Here is a 24,849-nt window from a genome sequence, read left to right as displayed (position 1 = left end):
AAATACTATAGCTATTACTTCTGCGTCCTTGTAATTCCAGGTACTTTGTCGATGGTTTACCGCATTCCGCTGCCAATGCTGGTCGGAGTGTATTATATTCAACGCATGAACACTGTACACTACAGTCGCAGTCAATGAGTGCACTTCAACAATCAACTCTAGACAGGTTCTGACTAAAGTGTGTCAATGTTGCTTTTATCAACTGTCATTGTCAACGAAATCAAGAGTATAGATAACTCCCAGACACAAATACTCCATCTGCACATTGGCAGAGAGAAGCGCTTCACTTCAGTACTTCTTTAGCACTTGTTGAATAAACATTAGTTGTTGACGCCGGGATTGTTGGAATCGTTTAACGCCGGGAAAAGCTTAGTCTCACCATGTTTTTTCTGGATTTCTTTTGTAACAACAGGTAATATTATCTATTCAATTGTTTCGCTTCGCTTTTGCAGGTTTATCAAGGAAAATATTTGTACACGATCCGGGTGTAAGGAAATGGAATATTCTGAGAATTTGATAACTTGTAAATTACCAGCCATCCCTGACTACAATAAGCTATGGAATGAATCTGGTGATATTGGAAACTCATCGATAAATCACTCAAATATAATTAAATTTAACTTGCATGGTGGTGGTGTTGTGATTTTTCTTAAAATTCTTTTATAACAATCTGCTAATTTTATACATTGGCTATAAATGATATGGACATTAATTAACTTTGCCTAAATATATGTCTTAACTTATAAAGACAGAGATAGAAAACAATCATGTGTGTTTCAACTTTGTTTGAATATCAAATTCAATTTTAATACTACGTGCCAAGTTTCCATTTTAACAAAACCTTGAAAATAACATAAGGACATGTGTTTTGTGTTATGCCCCCAAGTAGGAACAGTTGTGGTATTTGTCACAGGCACATATCCGGTAACATGTGCCAAAGAGAGTTTGGGTAATGGAACCGTACCTTAAGAATAATATGAGACATTTTTGAGGTGCACAAGACGATGTCTTAACTGAATTTTCCAAAGAAATATCACTTAGAGAGCATCTATAAATCAGTCAAAGACCTATTTTCGACAATTGCATCTATTAGTATCTGAGAAGAGAATGTGCCAGGACATGTTGACACCCTGCCCCACAAATATCCGAGGAATCGTTTTTAAAAGTTTTAAATTTCCCTTTACTTTTTCTACCCGCTATTTCTACCCGGAAATCTTTTACACATTACTTCAGGCTAGTACATACACATTAATAAGGGTTGCGGCATTATCACATTGATAAAATCCATTGGTGATTGGCGGGATTTGAAACCGGGGCCTACGCCAATGAAGCCCCGCACTTTACCACTAGACCAGCTCGCTCCCCTAACTTTTATGTAGACTAATAGTATTTATATTGATCATGTTGATGTTAATGATGATGATTATGAATATGATGATGATGTTCTACATTTTTTTGGATTGAAGTAATACTTAATTATACTGTAATAAACAATGCCATTTACTTAGAACACCCCATTAGAGTTTTCATCCTATTGAAAATTAATAATGAAGCCTGTTTGAATGTGTGTTTAATATTAGTAAAGTTTAAATGCGCTTATTTCAACTAAATATTCCTCTTTTCGTGTGGATTTTACGAGGTGTACTTTACTCTTTGGTGTTGGTAAAGAGGACAACCGATAGTTTACAAATACATTACAACTTTAAATCGAAGTGGTTTTTTATTACAATTTAAAATTGGTAAAATAATAAGGAATGAATTACAATCAACACCATGTCACCCGTTTCAACCGGACGGATTCATCTCACAACCCTTTAACCCTAATCTTTAAGGGCTCAATAAACTTAACTAATCTTAAAAGGCGTGTTTAATCTATGACAGCACAGACCAAATTACGATAACGTAGAGGGGTTACACTCCAACTTTTTAAAACGTGTAATTAAAATTACTGTACGTACATAACAAGCTAGGTTCCAATAAAACAGCTTGGTCATTTCACCCATTTTAAAATAAATACGATTTAGTTCATTCAAGGGATTAAAATGTTGTGATATTTCTTTAAATGCTTTAATGGATAGCTACAAAACTGAGCAAATACGCAAAACTATTGCCCGTTATCCCAATTTGGAAAAATTTTTCGTTCGTTTTACATGCACATTATGTAGTGCATTATAAATCACAAATAATCAATGGTAATACACAGAACCAAATGTTACTCCGTATTTATTCATCTTATCTTGCTCGTTATAAGTAGACGCAATGTTTTATCGTTGAATATATTAAGTTGATTTTACTTCAATCCCCTCTGTGCGTCTCATCGCGTCACGTCGCCTTCATTCTGCCAAGTAGGCAATAAGGGTGCTGCACTCATATTGCAGTTCATCAATTTCAGGGGTTTAACTTCAACATAGCAGTGTAGCATCGCAGTTACTACTATGGTTTTGGCTAGAATTGTGTAAGTAACATTGGCTCTTTGCATTTTTTATTCTTCTTAACATTTTACATCTTGAGGTGAGTTTAGTGAATTGCTTTTCCGAATGTGGCGACAAACACCTATAGCTAATCCCATTAGATTAAAAAGATTATTTACTACCATATATATTATTAAAAGAATTTTTTTTATGTATTCAGCAAATCGACCCCTATAATTTCTATAGGTATATTGGGTATCAATTTAAAATTCTTATCCTCTAGCATTTTGCGGGTTTGGATGATATCCCGTAAAAGCCCTTCGTCCTATAGGGTTTTAAAATTTCAGAGTTTGTGCTGAATTCTGTTGTCCATCATCTTAACTTTTTCAAGCTTACATTTGTTTATATCAAAACAGATGGTCATGGTACATTTTTGTTTACTTCCATATGGAAATTAGGCTATCGTTACAGTTAGTTGGTTGAATTCAAGTAAAATATTGTAATTTTATTTGTATAAAACGTAAGGAAGAAATTACTTACATTAGATTTTGTGTTTTGATAGGATTTTGTGATTCCACAGTACGTGTTACTGATGTTTTAGTGAATTCAAGTAAAATATTGTAATGTTATTTGTTTAAAATGTAAAGAAGACTGTCTTAAAGAAATGACTTACGTTCGATTTTGTATTGTCATAGTATGTTTCATTAGTATTTGGAAAAACTAATTACAAAGTTATGTTTAGGGTTTTCTTGAAAAAATTACAAGTCAGTGATAAGGTAATGATTATCACGTAAAATATAGATAATTTTTAACCTAATTCAGAGCAATAGAAAATTGTAAATTAATTGAAATATAATCACGGTTGTGTCACGAAGTGACGCTGGCTGCTAGTAATATATTAATTTCATTGTACTAACAGATTCGACTTCCTTTTATAGTAAATTCCTAGAAGAAAGTAAATTCGTAGCACTCTCGTATCGTATACTTGACGTATACGTTTACTTGATGTCTTATAATGCCAAGTAGAGAGGGTTTAAACAACAACGCGAGATGTTCCCCATTCGAATGTTTGCTCTGAAGTCAACTTGGGTATTACTAAAGTTATTCAAAGCTCCGCTTTTCTTTGTGGTCTTTCCACTATCCGTCGTATTAAGTGTTGCCTAAGCTAGGAAAATTAGTCTAAGATTGTTATTAAATTTATTTTACTCTTCTTGTCATTCTAGTCAATGTTATTTTTTGTGTTACTTAGTTATTATAGATATTATTCGTATTGTTTTCTATGTAGTAATTTTAATTAGCTTAGTTATATTTTATGCTCTTTTGTAAACTGGAGTAAACAGTTTAACCCGCCGGGAAATAAATAAACACAACATAACCGGCCGAGGGTACAGAAGAAATGTGGATGTCCCAGAAGGTATAATCTCTACGTGACATCGAGGAGATTAGTAGTGTATGAGTGAGCAGACAGGCCACATCTGCTGACGGTTAACATTGGCCACATTGCGACATGCGACAGCTGCCACTTGGCCTTGCTAATTACTCTGATGAGAACCTATTTGCGACACAAACTCATTGAAATTGTCATTCTGTGGAGCAGCGTGTTGTTAGAACTTTCAAATAAATACCAATTTATCTGTCTTTATAGCACAGATAAATAATCGTGTTGATAGCAGTAAAGTGAGATTGCTGATACTGTAGTAGTATTGGATCCACGATATTGGATTTCTTTTTAAGAGTGGCATAGTATTGGATGTCTTGGATTTCTAGAGAGATGACTAGAGAGATTGTGGATTGTTCGACTCTGCAAGCAAAGACTTCGTAATTTAAGATCTGAGAATAATTTATTTCAAATTAAATGTTAAAAGTTAACAATTTAATGACATAGGGATGCGATTTATACAAGCTGTAGGCCTGTTTATTCATATTTTAGAAAATAACCATCTGGAAAATCAGTCGTCAGATTTAGTTATGCCTTTTCAAATTCATTATTCCAGCTGGAAACCTTCTCAGATGTGTTTGACAACTTTAAACCCAATCAAAATAAACATAACCTAACCTCGTTTACATTAGATTTCTGTGAAATGTGTGGGCTACGTATGTTTTTCTGTGAACTATTTCCTCAAAACATCAAGGGCTGAACTGGGTCAAATGACTAGCTCATCAACAAGGTAACATACAAAACATCTCTATATTTATGTTACATTTAGGTGTGTTGTTGCAATAGACTATTTACAAGTTAATTTTTCCTGTGGGAACATGCCAGTATGTTTACTTACACTGACCACGTACAAACTATTACTGCCACACTTGGGACGAGGCAGACCACGCGCCAAGGCATGATAGTTTAAGGATAAAACTAATTGATTTATTGGTTGACATTGGGGCAGTTTAAGCATTGCATAATGTATTCAAGCTAACATACGAGATCAAAGACGGGGTTAGTTGGGTTAAGAGTGGAGTGGGTTATTCAAAGTGATGTTTATGACCTTGGAGCCAGCTGGAAACGGCGACGCATGCGCGTGCGGGCGTCGCAACAATGCCCTCCAACAGAACAGCTGACGAAGCGCCGCGTCGCGCCTCGCCTTCAGTCTGTCAGTGAACCCTGTGCAGCATGGTTGATGTCTGATCCACCAAGTACACCCTGCTGTAGCTAGGAACATGACTGACCAGTGAGTAAGGATTTGCGTTCATTTCAGACACTTTCCAATTAGATAGCCAAAACTTAAATTTATTATCAAAGTACTTAACTGGCTTTATAAGACAGTTCTGTAAGCGTAACATGGGCATAACTGAACAATTATTTAAGTCAATGCAAGCTACTCATAAATTTAAAAAAAGTTTGGGTGAAAAGTCATAAAAATGGTGGTAACCTTTGCAACATAGGTAGTTTATTCTATCCTACAACTTGGTGTCTTGGTTATTTGTGTGTATCACGCACTTATTAAATTACGTCTACGTAATTTAAGGTTGTATACTCACCCACTGTATATGTTTTTACGGTAGGTAAAAGGATTATGAGTATCTAGGCTTTCGTTTGTTTTGTGGTTGGTGTTTTGATAGGATTTGATGGGCAGGTATAATATAAGTCACGAGTTGCTGATTGACTTAGCTTTGTTATACGCTAGATAAAATTGTTAATTTAAATAAGCTTATTTTTATTTACAAACTACCAAGCGGTGCAAGACATCGAAGACTAGTAAAGAACCAGTGGATAATACTAATAATTTGTCTATGTTTGTGGCTGCGATAGCTGATGTTACATTTCTGTGTTTGAGTTGCTTGGAATGTTTTCCATTCCAGGTGCATAGTTTCTTGATGTTATAAAGCTATTAATGAAACGATCAATTATCGGTCTGTACTGTACTCAGGTTTTTATCCTCACTTCCAATGTAGACCTATCGTCCCATTTATTGTGCACCTCCTGCGTTTGACGTAGGCATGGTTCACACTGGAGTTGTATCAGTTTGGGATAGCAAAGCAATCACAACCGACGACGCCTGGGAGTCTGTAAACAGACCAACGGGCGCCTTCAAAAATCGATTCTTGGGGTTAAAACCTTGCCCAGCCCTAAACTAGTTGTGCGGGGACTAACTTAAATTAATACGAGCAGTTAAATTTTCACGCTGATACTTGAAAACTTAAAATGTGCCATTGTAACGTATCATCGTTTGATCATACTACAAAAAAATAACTAGTGTACTTTTAATTGACATTTTAAGCCTCTACGTTGTTGCACAATTGGCTTTTGGTAATATGGAAATATAATGATAATGCCAAAACACAAAAATACTTGAATAACGCCGATTTTTGTGTATGCTATGCCTTTTTAGTCGACGAACAGTACGGTACTGACATCATGTTTTTTTTTTTCACATAGATAAACTATAAAGGGTTGTCAGTAAAAGAATACGAAACAATTATGTCTACTAACTATATAAAGAACCTTCCACCTAGAAAAAAATTGCGTTTGTGTATCCACCATTGCAAACTGCCTAACTGATAGAGTCAGTTGCCGACATTGGTAATGTAATCACACCGTAGTCCATCAACAACTTCTGACAACTCTAGTCACGTGACTAGGACAACAAGTCACATAGTGAACCCTTTGCGAGCATCAACTAATGAATTAACTCGAATCTACAACCCGGTTGTATCCAGCTAGCATCCCACCCTCTTACCCGCCCCAGGACTTCCATCACCCCATGTATAAATCTGTACTTGACCGCAAACCCAGATGAAACACTTTCTGGACTAAAGAGTTTGAGCTTTGTAACATTGTATAACATTGTATAACATTTGTAGCTTTGTAACGACGGTAGCAATTTTTATGCAAATCATTTTAGTTTTATTGACCCTTTCGACTATCATTTTAGGGCTCCGCCCCCATGCCCTAGGTTAAGTTTATTATGCAGATCATTAAGCCTACCAGTATTTTAACTTAAAATTATAGCCTACTAATAATAAAAAATATATTTTTTTATCAAGCCGTAATATAATGTGGTTGCGAAACGGCTGATGTCGGCTCACGGCCAACAAGAGAGTTGTGATTGTTAAAACGTTACACTGACTAGGAGGATTGATTGAGATTTTTTAGATTGCTATGTTTGGTAACTGGCCCATACGTTTAATATGTTATAGGTCTATACAAGCTTGAATCATTTGAGGATCAAGAGCGTTATAACATAGACATTTTGTTTTTATAACATAAGCAAGTAGAAAGTTTGCTTTAGGGACCTATAAGGAGTTCGCAGAATTACTTGTAATGGTTTTACACAGAAAGTGCATCATATCAAATTTGTCAAGATGACTTCCTATCTTGCGTATATCGGTGATGTGGAACGTATCTTGTGTATATCGGTGATGTGGAGTACGCTGTCAGCTATACACGTATTGCCACAGTATGCAGTTTTTATCAGAGGTCCTTACACGACACCTCGGACAGTACACAGAAATGCTAGCATATCTAAATGCCATGATGACCTCTTATCGTGGAATAGCGTTGCTCGTTAGTCTTGTTAAAATGATAAGAAAGTAAACAACAACGAACAAAGATTGACGAAGATATAATTAGTTGGGATTATTAGGATCCTAGCTAGTAATAATTTGCCACATTACATGCTTTATTTACTTTGTCTCCTTTTCAATGATCAACTGAAATTAAACAGGATAACGATTTTTAAACGCAATTGAAACAATTCGTATTATGATTCTTAAGGTTCAGGATTATTTGATTTTTGTCTGTTCAATTAAAAATTTAAATAATTATATTACAGTCTGCTATTTGTAAATTTGTTTGGTAAAAAAATTAAAATTACAAATATTTTCAGTATTTTAAAAATTACAACTAGCTTGTGTATTTTAGAAATATTTTAACTTTTACCTGGTATGTATTTAATTCTCTACGATCAGTTTGGCAAATATTAGATTTTACAAGTTTTCTTGGGGTAGGTCTATACATGGTGGAAGTAAATAGTATTTATTTCCATATGGTTTTTATTTCCATATGGAAGTATTTACTTCCACCATGGGTCTATATACTTAATTACAAGCTACCTTTTGCACACTACTTTCACTAAATGTGTTCTTGTTTATTAATGTAATTCTATACTTTAAGCATTTTCCCGCATCCTTCTCTTAGGATTGCATGTGAGAGTGAGAGTAGGCCTACATTTTGTCGTGCAGCGTTATCACAATACAGTAGCAGTTGACGTATCTTCAGCTCACACCCCCTTATATATTGTGTTAGTTGTTTGCGGTTCTTTGAAAATATACATTAAATGTACCTTATGAACTTTTTTAAGCTGTTTATTAATTATTGTTGGATATAAATCCCAAAATTGGTAATACATCAGCTCAAATGCGATTATTTTTTAATTTTATTTCTATCGTTAAATTAAACATAATTAATCTCTAAAATCACAGAGAGTGGCTGAGAGGTTTGCCAAAGGTTTGGGAATTCCTCAACTAAACATTTACTTATCTCTCCACTCAAGTATTGTAATGACAAAGATAAGTGTGTTTTTATGAGCTACGGTGTGCGCAGAAATAAATCATAATACATAGAAATAAATGTAATGTCATAGCCATCCGTACACCACGTCTGAGTAGATTTTTTGCCAGGCTAAATACTGTATAGGCGATACATGGGTACCTACATTATAACACTTAAACAAACTCAGAATAAAATTATCTATGTGTCAGAATCGATTCAGTGCTACAATACTACATTTACTCATACTTTTTTTTTGCTCATACTTTTGTAAAGGCACAACTGAATTAGTGTAAAGGCTGCCCTAGTTTCGTTTCTGATCAACATAAAATATAAACTACTCTCTGTGTCAGCTTATGTGGTGGTATTCCTCCTAAAGCTGTGATTGATTTTACACACTCTTTAAAATAGGCCAATTTAAACGTTCAGTGGGTTCATAGTTTGTTAAGACCATACTAAAGTATTTATTTGCTAATCCGTTATAATTTTTAAGTAACATAGCGCTGTCTGCTGTTATGACGCAATGTACATACAGCTGACAGCTAAGCCATGTCAGCTATAGTCAGGTTAATAGTACATTATTTTTCATTCAATGGACGTAATTTTGTTTGAAAACATTTTACCGTTTATATTATTTATTTAGCCTACAGTTAAAGCTAATCATTGACTGATTACTAACTCTTTTGCCACTGGTTAGGGTTCCATTATCATGTTAACGAAACCAATCAAGAAAAAAAATTCATCAGCATTGATATAGGTACATATTTTTGGTTAGTGAAACGTAAAGAATCGGAAACTACCTCTAGAGTTTACTGTTATAGATTCTCTCTTTACTATCTATATATACAATGCATGTTGGGCTATATTGTATTAACCTTTTTTCCTTGGAGCAACAGGCAGTAGATACCTGGCTAAAATCTACTCCAAACAATTTTATTTTTCCGCCCATTTTAATTTGTTATAGTAATTAATGAAAGAAATATATGTATTGCCTGTACAAACCTATTTCACATTTTATTCCCAGGTTATTCTCTAGAGTAACTGTTGAGGTTATTACACTCCATACAAAGTATAGATTAAACACTACAATTACGTGTCAAATTAAATGTTACGAGAGGTCGTCCAGTGGTCGAAACTCGACCAAAAATATGTAATGTACTCACTTAACTATTTTCACCCCACACTGTAAATAAAACATGTGATTGGAGTTTCCTCCATTTGTTTTGATTTTCTGTTTATATTTCGTTGTTATTTCGTAACCAGCATAGCAACGCATAAGATCCATGTTAATTTTTTACAACTTTTAAACTTATTTTTTGTGCTTATCTTTGAGCCTATTTAAATTTATAAAGGGATTCTGCACACCTACAGGAAAATAGCTTTCCAACGGTATGCGTAGATTTTCCCTACGATGCACACGAGCTGAGAAAAAAGGTTTTAAAGAAACATGCTTGCCTATTAATATATAGATAGATAGATGGATGAAATTTAAAACAAAAGTTTTGAATACATTTTCAACATGTGTTTTGAAATAAAAACAAAACAGAAGTTTTCTAACTAATCTTACATCGTTGATTATTTAGTCAATGGGGCTATTTCATGTTAAACATTCCTTCAGCACAACAATAACCTACAAATGTGAAGAAATGTAATCAAAGTAAAATATGTTATAAAATACTATTGTTACAAGTTAAATAGAATGAAATGAAAAGAATACTTTACTGGAAGAAACTTTTATGATGTACTAAATTGGTCAAACTTATTTACAGAATAATTAATGAACAACAGAAAACCATATGTAAAACAAAAACATTTGAATTCTCATAAGGAAGTCAAAGAGTACTAAATATAATAAACATAGTCCAATAGTTATTATATGCAACACTCCCCCTACTCAAGGCTTCCTTAGAGACTTCATGGGAACGTTAAGCCAGTCCAATTTTCTGTCTTAAAACCTTCAACCTTGGTCCAAGAAGAGGTTTTGTAAACAAATCAGCTAGTTGTTCACTTGTGTCAATTTTCTTCACTTCCAGGTTTCCTGCTGTCACTTGTTCTCGAATGAAAAAGTGTTTTATTTCAATGTGTTTCGTTCTTCTGTGATGCTCTGGATTCTGTGCTAGACATATAGCAGCTTCATTGTCTACGAAGATCACAGGTGTACCTTTAAGTTCAGTTAATGAACTTAGTAATCGCTTTATCCAAATTGCATCCCTGGCCGCCTCACTCGCAGCTACTATCTCTGCTCCCGTAGTGGAAAGTTGAACAGAAGGCTGTCGTTGGCTGATCCATGATATCGCTCCACCTGCGTACAGAGTCAGTAGTCCTGTTGTCGATCTCCTGGTTTCATGGTCACCACCAAAGTCTGAATCACTGTAGCAATTAAGAACGCCACTTCCAATGTGCTTCTTGTACACGATTCCACAATCTTTAGTACCCTGAAGATATCTGAGTATTCTCTTCACTCGACACCAATCATTTATTGTAGGATTTTCTAGGCTTCTGGAGACGACACTCACTGCGTACGCTATGTCCGGTCTGGTACTAACCATGAGGTACATAAGAGCTCCAACAGCTTCTCGATACGGAAAAGACGTCTCATCTGTTCTTTTGTCTTCCTGTTCAGATTTTACTATAGGTGTTGGTGCTGATCTGCAGTTTTCCATGTTGAATCTTTCCAAAATTCTTGAAACATATCCTCCTTGACTTAATTTGATATTTTCACCAGATTTGGAAATCTCCAATCCTAAAAAATAATCTGCTGGTTTTGACTTGATTTTAAATTCTTTTTTCAATTCTACTAGGAATGAATTTAAGTCTTCATCATGAGTTGAAGCAATGAGTCCATCATCAACATATAGAACAACGATTGACTTATGTCCATTGTTGTTACGGATAAAAAGACATGGATCATCATCACTCTTTTTCAGTCCCAGTTTTGTTAGGACCATTCCAACTCTCTCGTTCCAGCATCTTGGTGCTTGTTTCAAACCATACAAACTTCTATTAAGCTTGCAGACGTGATTACTGTTATCACTGAATCCTTCTGGTTGATGCATATAAATTTCTTCATTTATTTTGCCGTACAAAAAGGCAGTAGACACATCAAATTGTGTAAGTTTCATGCCTTCATTAGCAGCTACTGCGATAACACTTCTGATTGTTGGCATTTTTGCTACTGGACTAAAGGTTTGATTATAATCAATTCCTTTCTTCTGTGCAAATCCCTTGACTACTAGACGGGCTTTGTATCTCTCTATGGATCCATCGGCATTTGTTTTTACTTTGTATACCCATTTACAAGGTATGGCTTTGTGACCTTTGGGTAGTTCAGTAAGTGTCCACACTTCATTCATGTGAAGTGAGTTAATCTCATCTTCCATTGCTTTTTGCCATTGCAGATGATCTTCACAGTTCGATGCCTCCATGTATGTATTAGGTTCATAATGTGTGTTCCCCATAACAGCACTCATCACAAAATCTTCAAAACGAATGGGCTGCCGTACCATAGCTCTATCTCGAAGTTGGCGAGTTTGCACAACGTTTTCTTCATGTTGTTCTGCTTCCTCGTCTGTCAATTTATCATCTTCCGATTCATCTTCAGGAAAAGGAATGGGAACATTTTCTACTACAGGGGCTGAACAGTTCTCATCTTTTTCTTCATCGGGGACTTTGTCTTCTGAAGATATAGGCCTATTTACTATGGATTCACTAATAGGCTCTTTCAAAAATTTTACATCCCTGGACCGAATGACAGTACATTTCCATGAATTCCAGAGACGATATCCATCATTACCCTCATATCCAATAAGTTTGCATTTCATCGCTTTCTTGTCAAACTTACGTCTTCTCTGCTTTGGAACGTGGACAAAACAATCTGTCCCGATAACTCGTAAGTGTTCTATTGCAGGTCTTTTTCTAAACCATGATTCATATGGAGTCTTTCCGGCAACTGATGACTTAGCAGTTCTGTTCAAAATATAGGCTGCGTTGTTTATCAATTCAGCCCACAAGCCTTGAGGCAGATCACCGTGAGCATGCATCATTGACCTTGCACATTCAACTATGGTCCGATTTTCTCTCTCTGCAGATCCATTCTGTTGTGGTGTGTATGGCATTGTGATCAACTGTTGTATTCCATTCACTTGAAGGACTTGTCTAATACTTTCATTGTCGAATTCACCTCCTCCATCACATCTCAACTTACATATTACATGGCCTGTGACTTTGACTTCTGCAAGAAACTGCTTCAGCTTCTCTACAACTTGAGATTTTGTCTTCATAAAATAAACACTGCGGTAGCGAGTAAAGTCATCCTGGAACAATACAAAGTACTTTGAACCTCCAATCGACTCAAAGAAAGGTCCACAAACATCAGAGTGAATGATTTCACCAGGTACTGAAGCTCTGTGTTCATCTCTGCTTCTGAATTGTGTTCTGTGCATTTTTCCATAAGCACAACCTTCACATACCTCATTGTCAAGCTTGAGATTAAGGTTCAGTTCTCTCCTTGCAATTTCTTGTACATGAGTTTTGCTTTGATGTCCTAGTCGTTCATGAAGTAACTGCAACTGATTAACAGCTGGAACTCCTTCCATAACAGCCATGAGGTCTACTGATTTTCTTACTGCTAATTTAAACAAGCCTCCGCCTTGACTTCGATGTCCTTTGATGAGTGGTTTACCATTTCTATCAAACAAAGTGCAATCCTTGGATGTCGATACAAATTTACTATTTACATTTAAATCTTGAGCAGCGGTTACTGAAAATAGGTTTGCAAAAATACCAGGTACATACCATACATTGGTTAGCTTTACTGTATTCCAAATACCATCCAAATTTGCTTCCATGCAAATTGTTCCTCTACCAATAGCACTTGTCTGTTGTCCATTTGCCATTGTAACTGCATGAGGTAACTCAAATTGTTCAAAGTCAGTAAACATTTCCCTACAATGTGTAACATGGTTGGTAGCACCACTGTCCACGTACCAATCATGTGATGCGGTAGTATTCTGGGTTTGAAAAACACAATTGCTTAATATGGTTAGTGCTGCTTGTTTGGATTCTTTTTCCAAGCTTTTCTTTTCATGTTTTCTTTCAGGTTTTCCATCCGCTATCCATTTCTGACACTCTTGCAACCAATGTCCTTTCTTGTGACAATAGTGACATGGAAACTTTTTCTTTTTATCATTGTTCTTGCTGTTTTTCTGTAGACCTACTAAGTTACCTTTGGCTTCATTAGATCTATTGACTGCCATTAAAGCTGTATCTTCTTTCTCTTTTTCCTTTGAAGTAAACTTTCTTGCTTCTGTACACAGCCAATTTGTAAGATTGTCAAGGTTTCTTGCTTTATCCTTGTGAATCATTAACCATGTTGTCTGAAAGTTGGAATATTCTGCTGGTAGGATTTCAAAAATCTTGCAAATCAACAATATCTGAGGTAAACTATCTTCTTTCTTGTCTTGAATTTTCTTAATTTCTTCTTGAAGCTTTACCCATAACGACTTGATTGCAGATAGGTTCCCAGCCATATCCAAGTGTTGATCCCATTTGTAGGTGAAGAACAGAGAGCATATATCATAGGCTTTATTTTCCTCTATTTCCGCAAATAGATTATGCAGCTCCTTCCAAACCTCATCTGGTTTTTCTAGGTTTCTTACCTGAGCTCTTACTTCCTTACTTAATGAAGATGCTAACATAAACATTACTTCTGACTGTGTTTTGTTATACTTATCCATCTTCATTTTGTATTCTTTCATTTCTGCAGCTTGTGTTTCATCTTTAGGTTTCTCTGGCAATTCCATTTTACCAGAAATGGCTTCGTATGCATCTGGGATTCCTTTAAGCCTAATTTGCATGAGATATTTCCAATCATCCCAGTTGTCCTTTCCATGCAGCAATTCCATTTTTTGCATAACAAATTCCATACTAAAGATTTTATCTCAAGCAATAAATTATTCTATTTAAAACCTGTAACACACAATATAAGGGTGTCTGGGCCCATAACCTGTTATAAAATACTATTGTTACAAGTTAAATAGAATGAAATGAAAAGAATACTTTACTGGAAGAAACTTTTATGATGTACTAAATTGGTCAAACTTATTTACAGAATAATTAATGAACAACAGAAAACCATATGTAAAACAAAAACATTTGAATTCTCATAAGGAAGTCAAAGAGTACTAAATATAATAAACATAGTCCAATAGTTATTATATGCAACAAAATAATTTTGTCAACTTCGTGAACATATGTTTAAAAACCCCAAAGCTTAAATGTTTCAGTCATTCTACTTCCATTTACTTTGATTTTAACCATCTCCCACGATTCTACTAATTTTCATCCGCTTGGCTAATTTACATACAAATACACAAATTTGCAAATTGCACAGTAAAATGTATTTCAACATTCTAAGACATAACGAAAAAGTCTCAATTGTAGGTAACGTCATCCCTGGTTTTATATAGTATACAGTGCATTGCAGAATTAACTGGCAAATGAGTTAAATCCAAATGTAATATTGCGTACTGGCTTAATGATAAATCACGATCAGCTGTATTGAGGTAAACAAAAATCAGCAGACAAATGGCTTATAATGCTATTCTTATGGAGAACATTTTACGTTATATCTAATTTTGCGTTAAAATTTGGGGAATTTCACTATTCTTCCCGCCGTCACGGGATCGAGACCTTTAATTTGAGCCCTCTCCCGTCGTTCTACGACTCCAGTCGCCCACAATTTTGACGCAAAGAATCGGCTTACGTAATTAATATATAGATTTACTACCAGCAGATTTTAATATTTTCCATAAGAGTAACACAAGATGCCTTGAGGCGTAAAAGTTGTCTCTATATTTACTATACAATTTGAATAGAGGCGTAATGTGTCTGTGTAAAGTTTTAGCGTTATTTAACCAGTAGTTTGGCAATGTTAAGAAACACAAATTCGGGATTGTCTGCACGCAAAATCCTCCAATCCTTCAAACCTAACTATTAGGAATAGGATTAGTGTTTGAGGATTTGATGAATTTATAACAAGTATACTTAACACACACACGCGCAATCTCGCGATCCAGTTAATTGTGGCGTTAATACTGTAGCATCATGACACTTATGTCGTAGAGATTAGTTTGTTAGCTGCCATTTTATTCTAAGTAGCCTATTTTGTTTTTACTACAGTCATGTAATTTGTTTTGAATTCATTGCTAACCATTCTATGATGTAATCAACATCTATTAAAATATGAGGATGAGACAAGCTACGTTTATGTGATACTGTAAAAACTATTCCAAACGTTCACATTATTCTCCAATTGATTACAATTTTGTAACTAATTTCATGATCAGCAGTGTCCTACACGTGCTATTAAATTACATTACGGAAATTAAATAAAAAATATGTCTAATAACACTTAAAGCATTTATTTACAATCAAGTAGGCATAATCATAACACTATAGTTTCAATCGCTTATTTTTGAACCTATGTACAAAGTATCTTACTATTAACGTTACCGAGACTGCTTTTCAGTTGTCAAAAGACCGGTTAATAAAAACTAAATTTATTGATGTTAAAATGTTATAATCAAGTGTAAAGTCGTGTATAGTTTAAATGAAATAGTCCAGGATCCAAAACCTTGACACAGTAGTATCACAGCAGTTCAGAGAAGTGACCACTGTCTCACTGGTACAATGGTAACGCAATGCCATCCCTGCATATCCCAGACTAAACTAAACAGTGGCAGTGCACCTTGACACAGTACAGGAGGTGTTGTTGACCACCAACAATCACCATCGCGTATATCAGCAGTTAAGAGAAGTGACCACTGTCTCAATGGCACAATGGTAACGCAATGACACCCCTGCATATCCCAGACTAAACTACACAGTGGCAGTGCACCTTTACACAGTACAGGAGGTGCGGCTGACTACCAACATCACCATCACTTATATCAGCAGATCAGAGGATTGGCCACCGTCTCCCTGGCACAATGGTAACGCAATGACATCCCTGCATATCCCAGACTAAACTACACAGTGGCAGTGCACCTTGACACAGTACAGGAGGTGCGGCTGACTACCAACATCACCATCACTTATATCAGCAGTTCAGAGAAGTGACCACTGTTACACTGGTACAATGGTAACGCAATGACATCCCTGCATATCCCAGACTAAACTACACAGTGGCAGTACACCTTGACACAGTACAGGAGGTGCGGCTGACTACCAACATCACCATCACTTATATCAGCAGTTCAGAGAAGTGACCACTGTTACACTGGTACAATGGTAACGCAATGACATCCCTGCATATCCCAGACTAAACTACACAGTGGCAGTGCACCTTGACACAGTACAGGAGGTGCGGCTGACTACCAACATCACCATCACTTATATCAGCAGTTCAGAGAAGTGACCACTGTTACACTGGTACAATGGTAACGCAATGACATCCCTGCATATCCCAGACTAAACTACACAGTGGCAGTGCACCTTGACACAGTACAGGAGGTGCGGCTGACTACCAACATCACCATCACTTATATCAGCAGATCAGAGGATTGGCCACTGTTACACTGGTACAATGGTAACGCAATGACATCCCTGCATATCCCAGACTAAACTACACAGTGGCAGTACACCTTGACACAGTACAGGAGGTGCGGCTGACTACCAACATCACCATCACTTATATCAGCAGATCAGAGGATTGGCCACTGTTACACTGGTACAATGGTAACGCAATGACATCCCTGCATATCCCAGACTAAACTACACAGTGGCAGTACACCTTGACACAGTACAGGAGGTGCGGCTGACTACCAACATCACCATCACTTATATCAGCAGATCAGAGGATTGGCCACTGTTACACTGGTACAATGGTAACGCAATGACATCCCTGCATATCCTAGACTAAACTACACAGTGGCAGTGCACCTTGACACAGTACAGGAGGTGCGGCTGACTACCAACATCACCATCACTTATATCAGCAGATCAGAGGATTGGCCACTGTTACACTGGTACAATGGTAACGCAATGACATCCCTGCATATCCTACACTAAACTACACAGTGGCAGTGCACCTTGACACAGTACAGGAGGTGCGGCTGACTACCAACATCACCATCACTTATATCAGCAGTTCAGAGAAGTGACCACTGTTACACTGGTACAATGGTAACGCAATGACATCCCTGCATATCCCAGACTAAACTACACAGTGGCAGTGCACCTTGACACAGTACAGGAGGTGCGGCTGACTACCAACATCACCATCACTTATATCAGCAGTTCAGAGAAGTGACCACTGTTACACTGGTACAATGGTAACGCAATGACATCCCTGCATATCCCAGACTAAACTACACAGTGGCAGTGCACCTTGACACAGTACAGGAGGTGCGGCTGACTACCAACATCACCATCACTTATATCAGCAGTTCAGAGAAGTGACCACCGTTACACTGGTACAATTGTAACGCAATGACATCCCTGCATATCCTAGACTAAACTACACAGTGGCAGTGCACCTTGACACAGTACAGGAGGTGCGGCTGACTACCAACATCACCATCACTTATATCAGCAGATCAGAGGATTGGCCACTGTTACACTGGTACAATGGTAACGCAATGACATCCCTGCATATCCCAGACTAAACTACACAGTGGCAGTGCACCTTGACACAGTACAGGAGGTGCGGCTGACTACCAACATCACCATCACTTATATCAGCAGATCAGAGGATTGGCCATCGTCTCCCTGGCACAATGGTAACGCAATGACATCCCTGCATATCCTAGACTAAACTACACAGTGGCAGTGCACCTTGACACAGTACAGGAGGTGCGGCTGACTACCAACATCACCATCACTTATATCAGCAGTTCAGAGAAGTGACCACTGTTACACTGGTACAATGGTAACGCAATGACATCCCTGCATATCCTAGACTAAACTACACAGTGGCAGTGCACCTTGACACAGTACAGGAGGTGCGGCTGACTACCAACATCACCATCACTTATATCAGCAGATCAGAGGATTGGCCACTGTTACACTGGTACAATGGTAACGCAATGACATCCCTGCATATCCCAGACTAAACTACACAGTGGCAGTGCACCTTGACACAGTACAGGAGGTGCGGCTGACTACCAACATCACCATCACTTATATCAGCAGATCAGAGGATTGGCCATCGTCTCCCTGGCACAATGGTAACGCAATGACATCCCTGCATATCCTAGACTAAACTACACAGTGGCAGTGCACCTTGACACAGTACAGGAGGTGCGGCTGACTACCAACATCACCATCACTTATATCAGCAGATCAGAGGATTGGCCACTGTTACACTGGTACAATGGTAACGCAATGACATCCCTGCATATCCCAGACTAAACTACACAGTGGCAGTGCACCTTGACACAGTACAGGAGGTGCGGCTGACTACCAACATCACCATCACTTATATCAGCAGATCAGAGGATTGGCCATCGTCTCCCTGGCACAATGGTAACGCAATGACATCCCTGCATATCCTAGACTAAACTACACAGTGGCAGTGCACCTTGACACAGTACAGGAGGTGCGGCTGACTACCAACATCACCATCACTTATATCAGCAGTTCAGAGAAGTGACCACTGTTACACTGGTACAATGGTAACGCAATGACATCCCTGCATATCCCAGACTAAACTACACAGTGGCAGTGCACCTTGACACAGTACAGGAGGTGCGGCTGACTACCAACATCACCATCACTTATATCAGCAGTTCAGAGAAGTGACCACTGTTACACTGGTACAATGGTAACGCAATGACATCCCTGCATATCCCAGACTAAACTACACAGTGGCAGTGCACCTTGACACAGTACAGGAGGTGCGGCTGACTACCAACATCACCATCACTTATATCAGCAGTTCAGAGAAGTGACCACTGTTACACTGGTACAATGGTAACGCAATGACATCCCTGCATATCCTAGACTAAACTACACAGTGGCAGTGCACCTTGACACAGTACAGGAGGTGCGGCTGACTACCAACATCACCATCACTTATATCAGCAGATCAGAGGATTGGCCACTGTTACACTGGTACAATGGTAACGCAATGACATCCCTGCATATCCCAGACTAAACTACACAGTGGCAGTGCACCTTGACACAGTACAGGAGGTGCGGCTGACTACCAACATCACCATCACTTATATCAGCAGATCAGAGGATTGGCCATCGTCTCCCTGGCACAATGGTAACGCAATGACATCCCTGCATATCCTAGACTAAACTACACAGTGGCAGTGCACCTTTACACAGTACAGGAGGTGCGGCTGACTACCAACATCACCATCACTTATATCAGCAGTTCAGAGAAGTGACCACTGTTACACTGGTACAATGGTTACACAATATAGTAGCTACGTTCTGAGGCTTTATGATCTGACGGACTGAGTAACTCTTCAACAGCACTTTGTTCAGGGCCAAGATTGTTGGTGGAATTCGTACCTTCTCTTTCGCTTTCTGAATAATTCATGTTATCCCGTATCTACATAAACAATTCCACTGTTGGATACTCAGGAATATGCAGTGGTAGATTAAATCAAGTCACAGAGCCTCGTGATATAGCTAAATTATCTTTTAAAAATTCTAGAAAACATTATGTTACTATTGTGATTTTTACAGAAATTTACGGACTGATATTTGACTCAACTTCACTGAAGACGATTCCATCGGATCTATATTATTATAGATGTTCATAATTTGTTTTAAATATAATTTAATATAATTAGATCTAAACTTTATCTTTAATATAATGTCCTTGACAATTAATTAGGATTTTTATGTTTTTACTGCCCTGATATCGTCAAAGAGTTCTTTATCTTATATCTATTTGTGATAAAACGTTTGTCTGACGTAACATTAAAAAAATTTTAGCCCACTTTGTACAGTAAGGGTCAATGGCATTTGTTACGGTTTATTTAAATAATGCATTTAATCCGCATCAGTCGTGATATAAAATCTCTTTAGAGTGTACAAACTCATCAAACATCTATTATCCTTCACGACCAGAACAATGCTGTGTCGAGACGCTAGCCTTTGTACATTAGTGATAACGTTATCGCCAACTCGCTGATTGGCACGAGTCTGCCACTAATTTATCACCTTCCTCCTTCCCACGTCATGGTCGGTGCTCCCAATACACATTCATCATATCTGTTGTGACTATCGAGCGCGGCTGTCGCATACAGTAGTGTATGTTGAGGACTTATTTACATTTGGCCACATTTGTCGCAGGCTTCAGAGTATCAGAGACAACCTTCCATAGAAATTCGTTGTGATTGAATATTTTATAAACAACTGGGATAAAAGTGAGCGAGTTCCGTATTGATATCGAACGTACGATGATTGCGTTGTGCAATGGATAGAATGACAGAATAAGTGCCTTATAGTTTTCTATGGTAGAAAAGAATTCAGTCCAAATGCAAACAAAAGAAAGTAATGCTTAAAAGAATGGAACATACATCATTTACATAAAGGAAAAAAGCCAGATATAGTGTACAGAGTAATTAGTTGTTACAAATTAGTAAATAAACTCATATCAAATGAACCCCTTCGAGGAATTCGCATGTACAGAAAGTACAGAACTATTAACATATTCATAGATGAAGGTTCATCTGACACATAGCGTATAGTTTCAATTGGCTACATTTACTTATAAAATGAATGAAGTACTATTAATAGTCAAAGGTTCTATCGAACTTATCACAATATAATGTTTACTGCGGAACAATCTGGATTAATATGATGTAACACACATTCGTGATTGATAACGATAGACTATGATAAAGATAGATGATTAGTTTAAATTATGATAGAAGACATATAAATAAAGCTTGTGCGTGAATAGATAGTTTCAGTCACGCAACATAAGGTTGTGTCACTACCGAGGTCAAGGTCTTCATCGTCAACCTCACAGATGTTATAACATATACATATTGCATTGACGTAATGTAGATGCTAGTCCAGGAGTCTCTTGCTCTCAGTCACAATGTCGAAAGTCGTGTCACTACTGAGGTCAAGCTTCATCGTCAACCTCACAGATGTTATAACATACACATATTGCATTGACGTAATGTAGATGCTAGTCCAGGAGTCTCTTGCTCTCAGTCACAATGTCGAAAGTCGTGTCACTACTGAGGTCAAGCTTCATCGTCAACCTCACAGATGTTATAACATACACATATTGCATTGACGTAATGTAGATGCTAGTCCAGGAGTCTCTTGCTCTCAGTCACAATGTCGAAAGTCGTGTCACTACTGAGGTCAAGGTCTTCATCGTCAACCTCACAGATGTATAACATACACATATTGCATTGACGTAATGTAGATGCTAGTCCAGGAGTCTCTTGCTCTCAGTCACAATGTCGAAGGTCGTGTCACTACCGAGGTCAAGGTCTTCATCGTCACACTCTCAGATGTATAACATACACATATTGCATTGACGTAATGTAGATGCTAGTCCAGGAGTCTCTTGCTCTCAGTCACAATGTCGAAGGTCGTGTCACTACCGAGGTCAAGGTCTTCATCGTCAACCTCACAGGTGTATAACATACACATATTGCATTGACGTAATGTAGATGCTAGTCCAGGAGTCTCTTGCTCTCAGTCACAATGTCGAAGGTCGTGTCACTACCGAGGTCAAGGTCTTCATCGTCAACCTCACAGATGTATAACATACACATATTGCATTGTCGTAATGTAGATGCTAGTCCAGGAGTCTCTTGCTCTCAGTCACAATGTCGGAAGTCGTGTCACTACTGAGGTCAAGCTTCATCGTCAACCTCACAGATGTTATAACATACACATATTGCATTGACGTAATGTTGATGCTAGTCCAGGAGGCTCTTGCTCTCAGTTCACAATGTCGAAGGTCGTGTCACTACCGAAGTCAAGGTCTTCATCGTCACACTCTCAGATGTATAACATACACATATTGCATTGACGTAATGTTGATTCTAGTCCAGGAGGCTCTTGCTCTCAGTCACAATGTCGAAGGTTGTGTCACTACCAAGGTCAAGGTCTTCATCGTCAACCTCTCAGATGTATAACATACACATATTGCATTGACGTAATGTTGATGCTAGTCCAGGAGGCTCTTGCTCTCAGTCACAATGACAAAGGTCGTGTCTCTACCGAGGTCAAAGTCTTCATCGTCAGCCTCTCTGATGTATACCATACACATATTGAATTGACGTAATGTTGATGCTAGTCCAGGAGGCTCTTGCTCTTAGTCACGATGTCGAAGGTCGTGTCACTACTGAGGTCAAGGTCTTCATCGGTCAACCTCACAGATGTATAAGATACACATATTGAATTGACGTAATGTAGATGCTAGTCCAGGAGGCTCTTGCTCTCAGTCACAATATCGAAGGTCGTGTCACTACCGAGGTCAAGGTCTTCATCGTCAACCTCTCAGATGTATAACATACACATATTGAATTGACGTAATGTTGATGCTAGTCCAGGAGGCTCTTGCTCTCAGTCACAATGTCAAAGGTTGTGTCTCTACCGAGGTCAAGGTCTTCATCGTCAACCTCACAGATATATAACATACATATATTGAATTGACGTAATGTTGATGCTAGTCCAGGAGGCTCTTGCTCTCAGTCACAATGTCAAAGGTTGTGTCTCTACCGAGGTCAAGGTCTTCATCGTCAACCTCACAGATGTATAACATACACATATTGAATTGACGTAATGTAGATGCTAGTCCAGAAGGCTCTTGCTCTCAGTCACAATATCGAAGGTTGTGTCACTACCGAGGTCAAGGTCTTCATCGTCAACCTCACAGATCACAGATGTATAACATACACATATTGAATTGACGTAATGTAGATGCTAGTCCAGGAGTCTCTTGCTCTCAGTCACAATGTCAAAGGTTGTGTCTCTACTGAGGTCAAGGTCTTCATCGTCATCCTCACAGATATATAACATACACATATTGAATTGACGTAATGTTGATGCTAGTCCAGGAGGCTCTTGCTCTCAGTCACAATGTCAAAGGTTGTGTCTCTACTGAGGTCAAGGTCTTCATCGTCAACCTCACAGATGTATAACATACACATATTGAATTGACGTAATGTTGATGCTAGTCCAGGAGGCTCTTGCTCTCAGTCACAATGTCAAAGGTTGTGTCTCTACCGAGGTCAAGGTCTTCATCTTCAACCTCACAGATGTATAACATACACATATTGAATTGACGTAATGTTGATGCTAGTCCAGGAGGCTCTTGCTCTCAGTCACAATGTCAAAGGTTGTGTCTCTACCGAGGTCAAGGTCTTCATCGTCAACCTCACAGATGTATAACATACACATATTGAATTGACGTAATGTTGATGCTAGTCCAGGAGGCTCTTGCTCTCAGTCACAATGTCAAAGGTTGTGTCTCTACCGAGGTCAAGGTCTTCATCGTCAACCTCACAGATGTATAACATACACATATTGAATTGACGTAATGTTGATGCTAGTCCAGGAGGCTCTTGCTCTCAGTCACAATGTCAAAGGTTGTGTCTCTACTGAGGTCAAGGTCTTCATCGTCAACCTCACAGATGTATAACATACACATATTGAATTGACGTAATGTTGATGCTAGTCCAGGAGGCTCTTGCTCTCAGTCACAATGTCAAAGGTTGTGTCTCTACCGAGGTCAAGGTCTTCATCGTCAACCTCACAGATATATAACATACACATATTGAATTGACGTAATGTTGATGCTAGTCCAGGAGGCTCTTGCTCTCAGTCACAATATCGAAGGTTGTGTCACTACCGAGGTCAAGGTCTTCATCGTCAACCTCACAGATCACAGATGTTATAACATACACATATTGCATTGTCGTAATGTAGATGCTAGTCCAGGAGTCTCTTGCTCTCAGTCACAATGTCGGAAGTCGTGTCACTACTGAGGTCAAGCTTCATCGTCAACCTCACAGATGTTATAACATACACATATTGCATTGACGTAATGTTGATGCTAGTCCAGGAGGCTCTTGCTCTCAGTTCACAATGTCGAAGGTCGTGTCACTACCGAGGTCAAGGTCTTCATCGTCACACTCTCAGATGTATAACATACACATATTGCATTGACGTAATGTTGATTCTAGTCCAGGAGGCTCTTGCTCTCAGTCACAATGTCGAAGGTTGTGTCACTACCAAGGTCAAGGTCTTCATCGTCAACCTCTCAGATGTATAACATACACATATTGCATTGACGTAATGTTGATGCTAGTCCAGGAGGCTCTTGCTCTCAGTCACAATGACAAAGGTCGTGTCTCTACCGAGGTCAAGGTCTTCATCGTCAGCCTCTCTGATGTATACCATACACATATTGAATTGACGTAATGTTGATGCTAGTCCAGGAGGCTCTTGCTCTTA

At 38.1% G+C, this 24,849-nt stretch overlaps 1 protein-coding gene across 4 annotated transcripts in view; it reads left to right on the top strand.

Moving 5' to 3' along the window:
* Positions 1-280: 280 nt before the first annotated feature.
* Positions 281-24,849, top strand: part of LOC128985720 (facilitated trehalose transporter Tret1-2 homolog) — a 62,916-nt gene continuing 38,347 nt past the window's right edge. For 2 of the 4 annotated variants that reach the window (XM_054405549.1, XM_054405534.1), the window contains exon 1: positions 281-412. In XM_054405549.1, coding sequence (XP_054261524.1) covers positions 381-412 — 32 coding nt within the window. In that variant the 5' untranslated portion in view covers positions 281-380. Of the gene's footprint in view, positions 413-4,967; positions 5,085-24,849 lie in introns of those variants that run through there. The other 2 variants (XM_054405541.1, XM_054405557.1) reach the window with 2 other exon arrangements.

The sequence above is a fragment of the Macrosteles quadrilineatus genome, unplaced genomic scaffold, assembly GCF_028750875.1.
Source record: "Macrosteles quadrilineatus isolate MER2022 unplaced genomic scaffold, UCM_ALF_1.0 Scaffold_1__1_contigs__length_201487025, whole genome shotgun sequence".
Lineage (NCBI taxonomy): Eukaryota > Metazoa > Arthropoda > Insecta > Hemiptera > Cicadellidae > Macrosteles > Macrosteles quadrilineatus.
The sequence above is the reverse complement of the archived record's forward strand: the minus strand, read 5'-3'. Positions and strand labels throughout refer to the sequence as shown.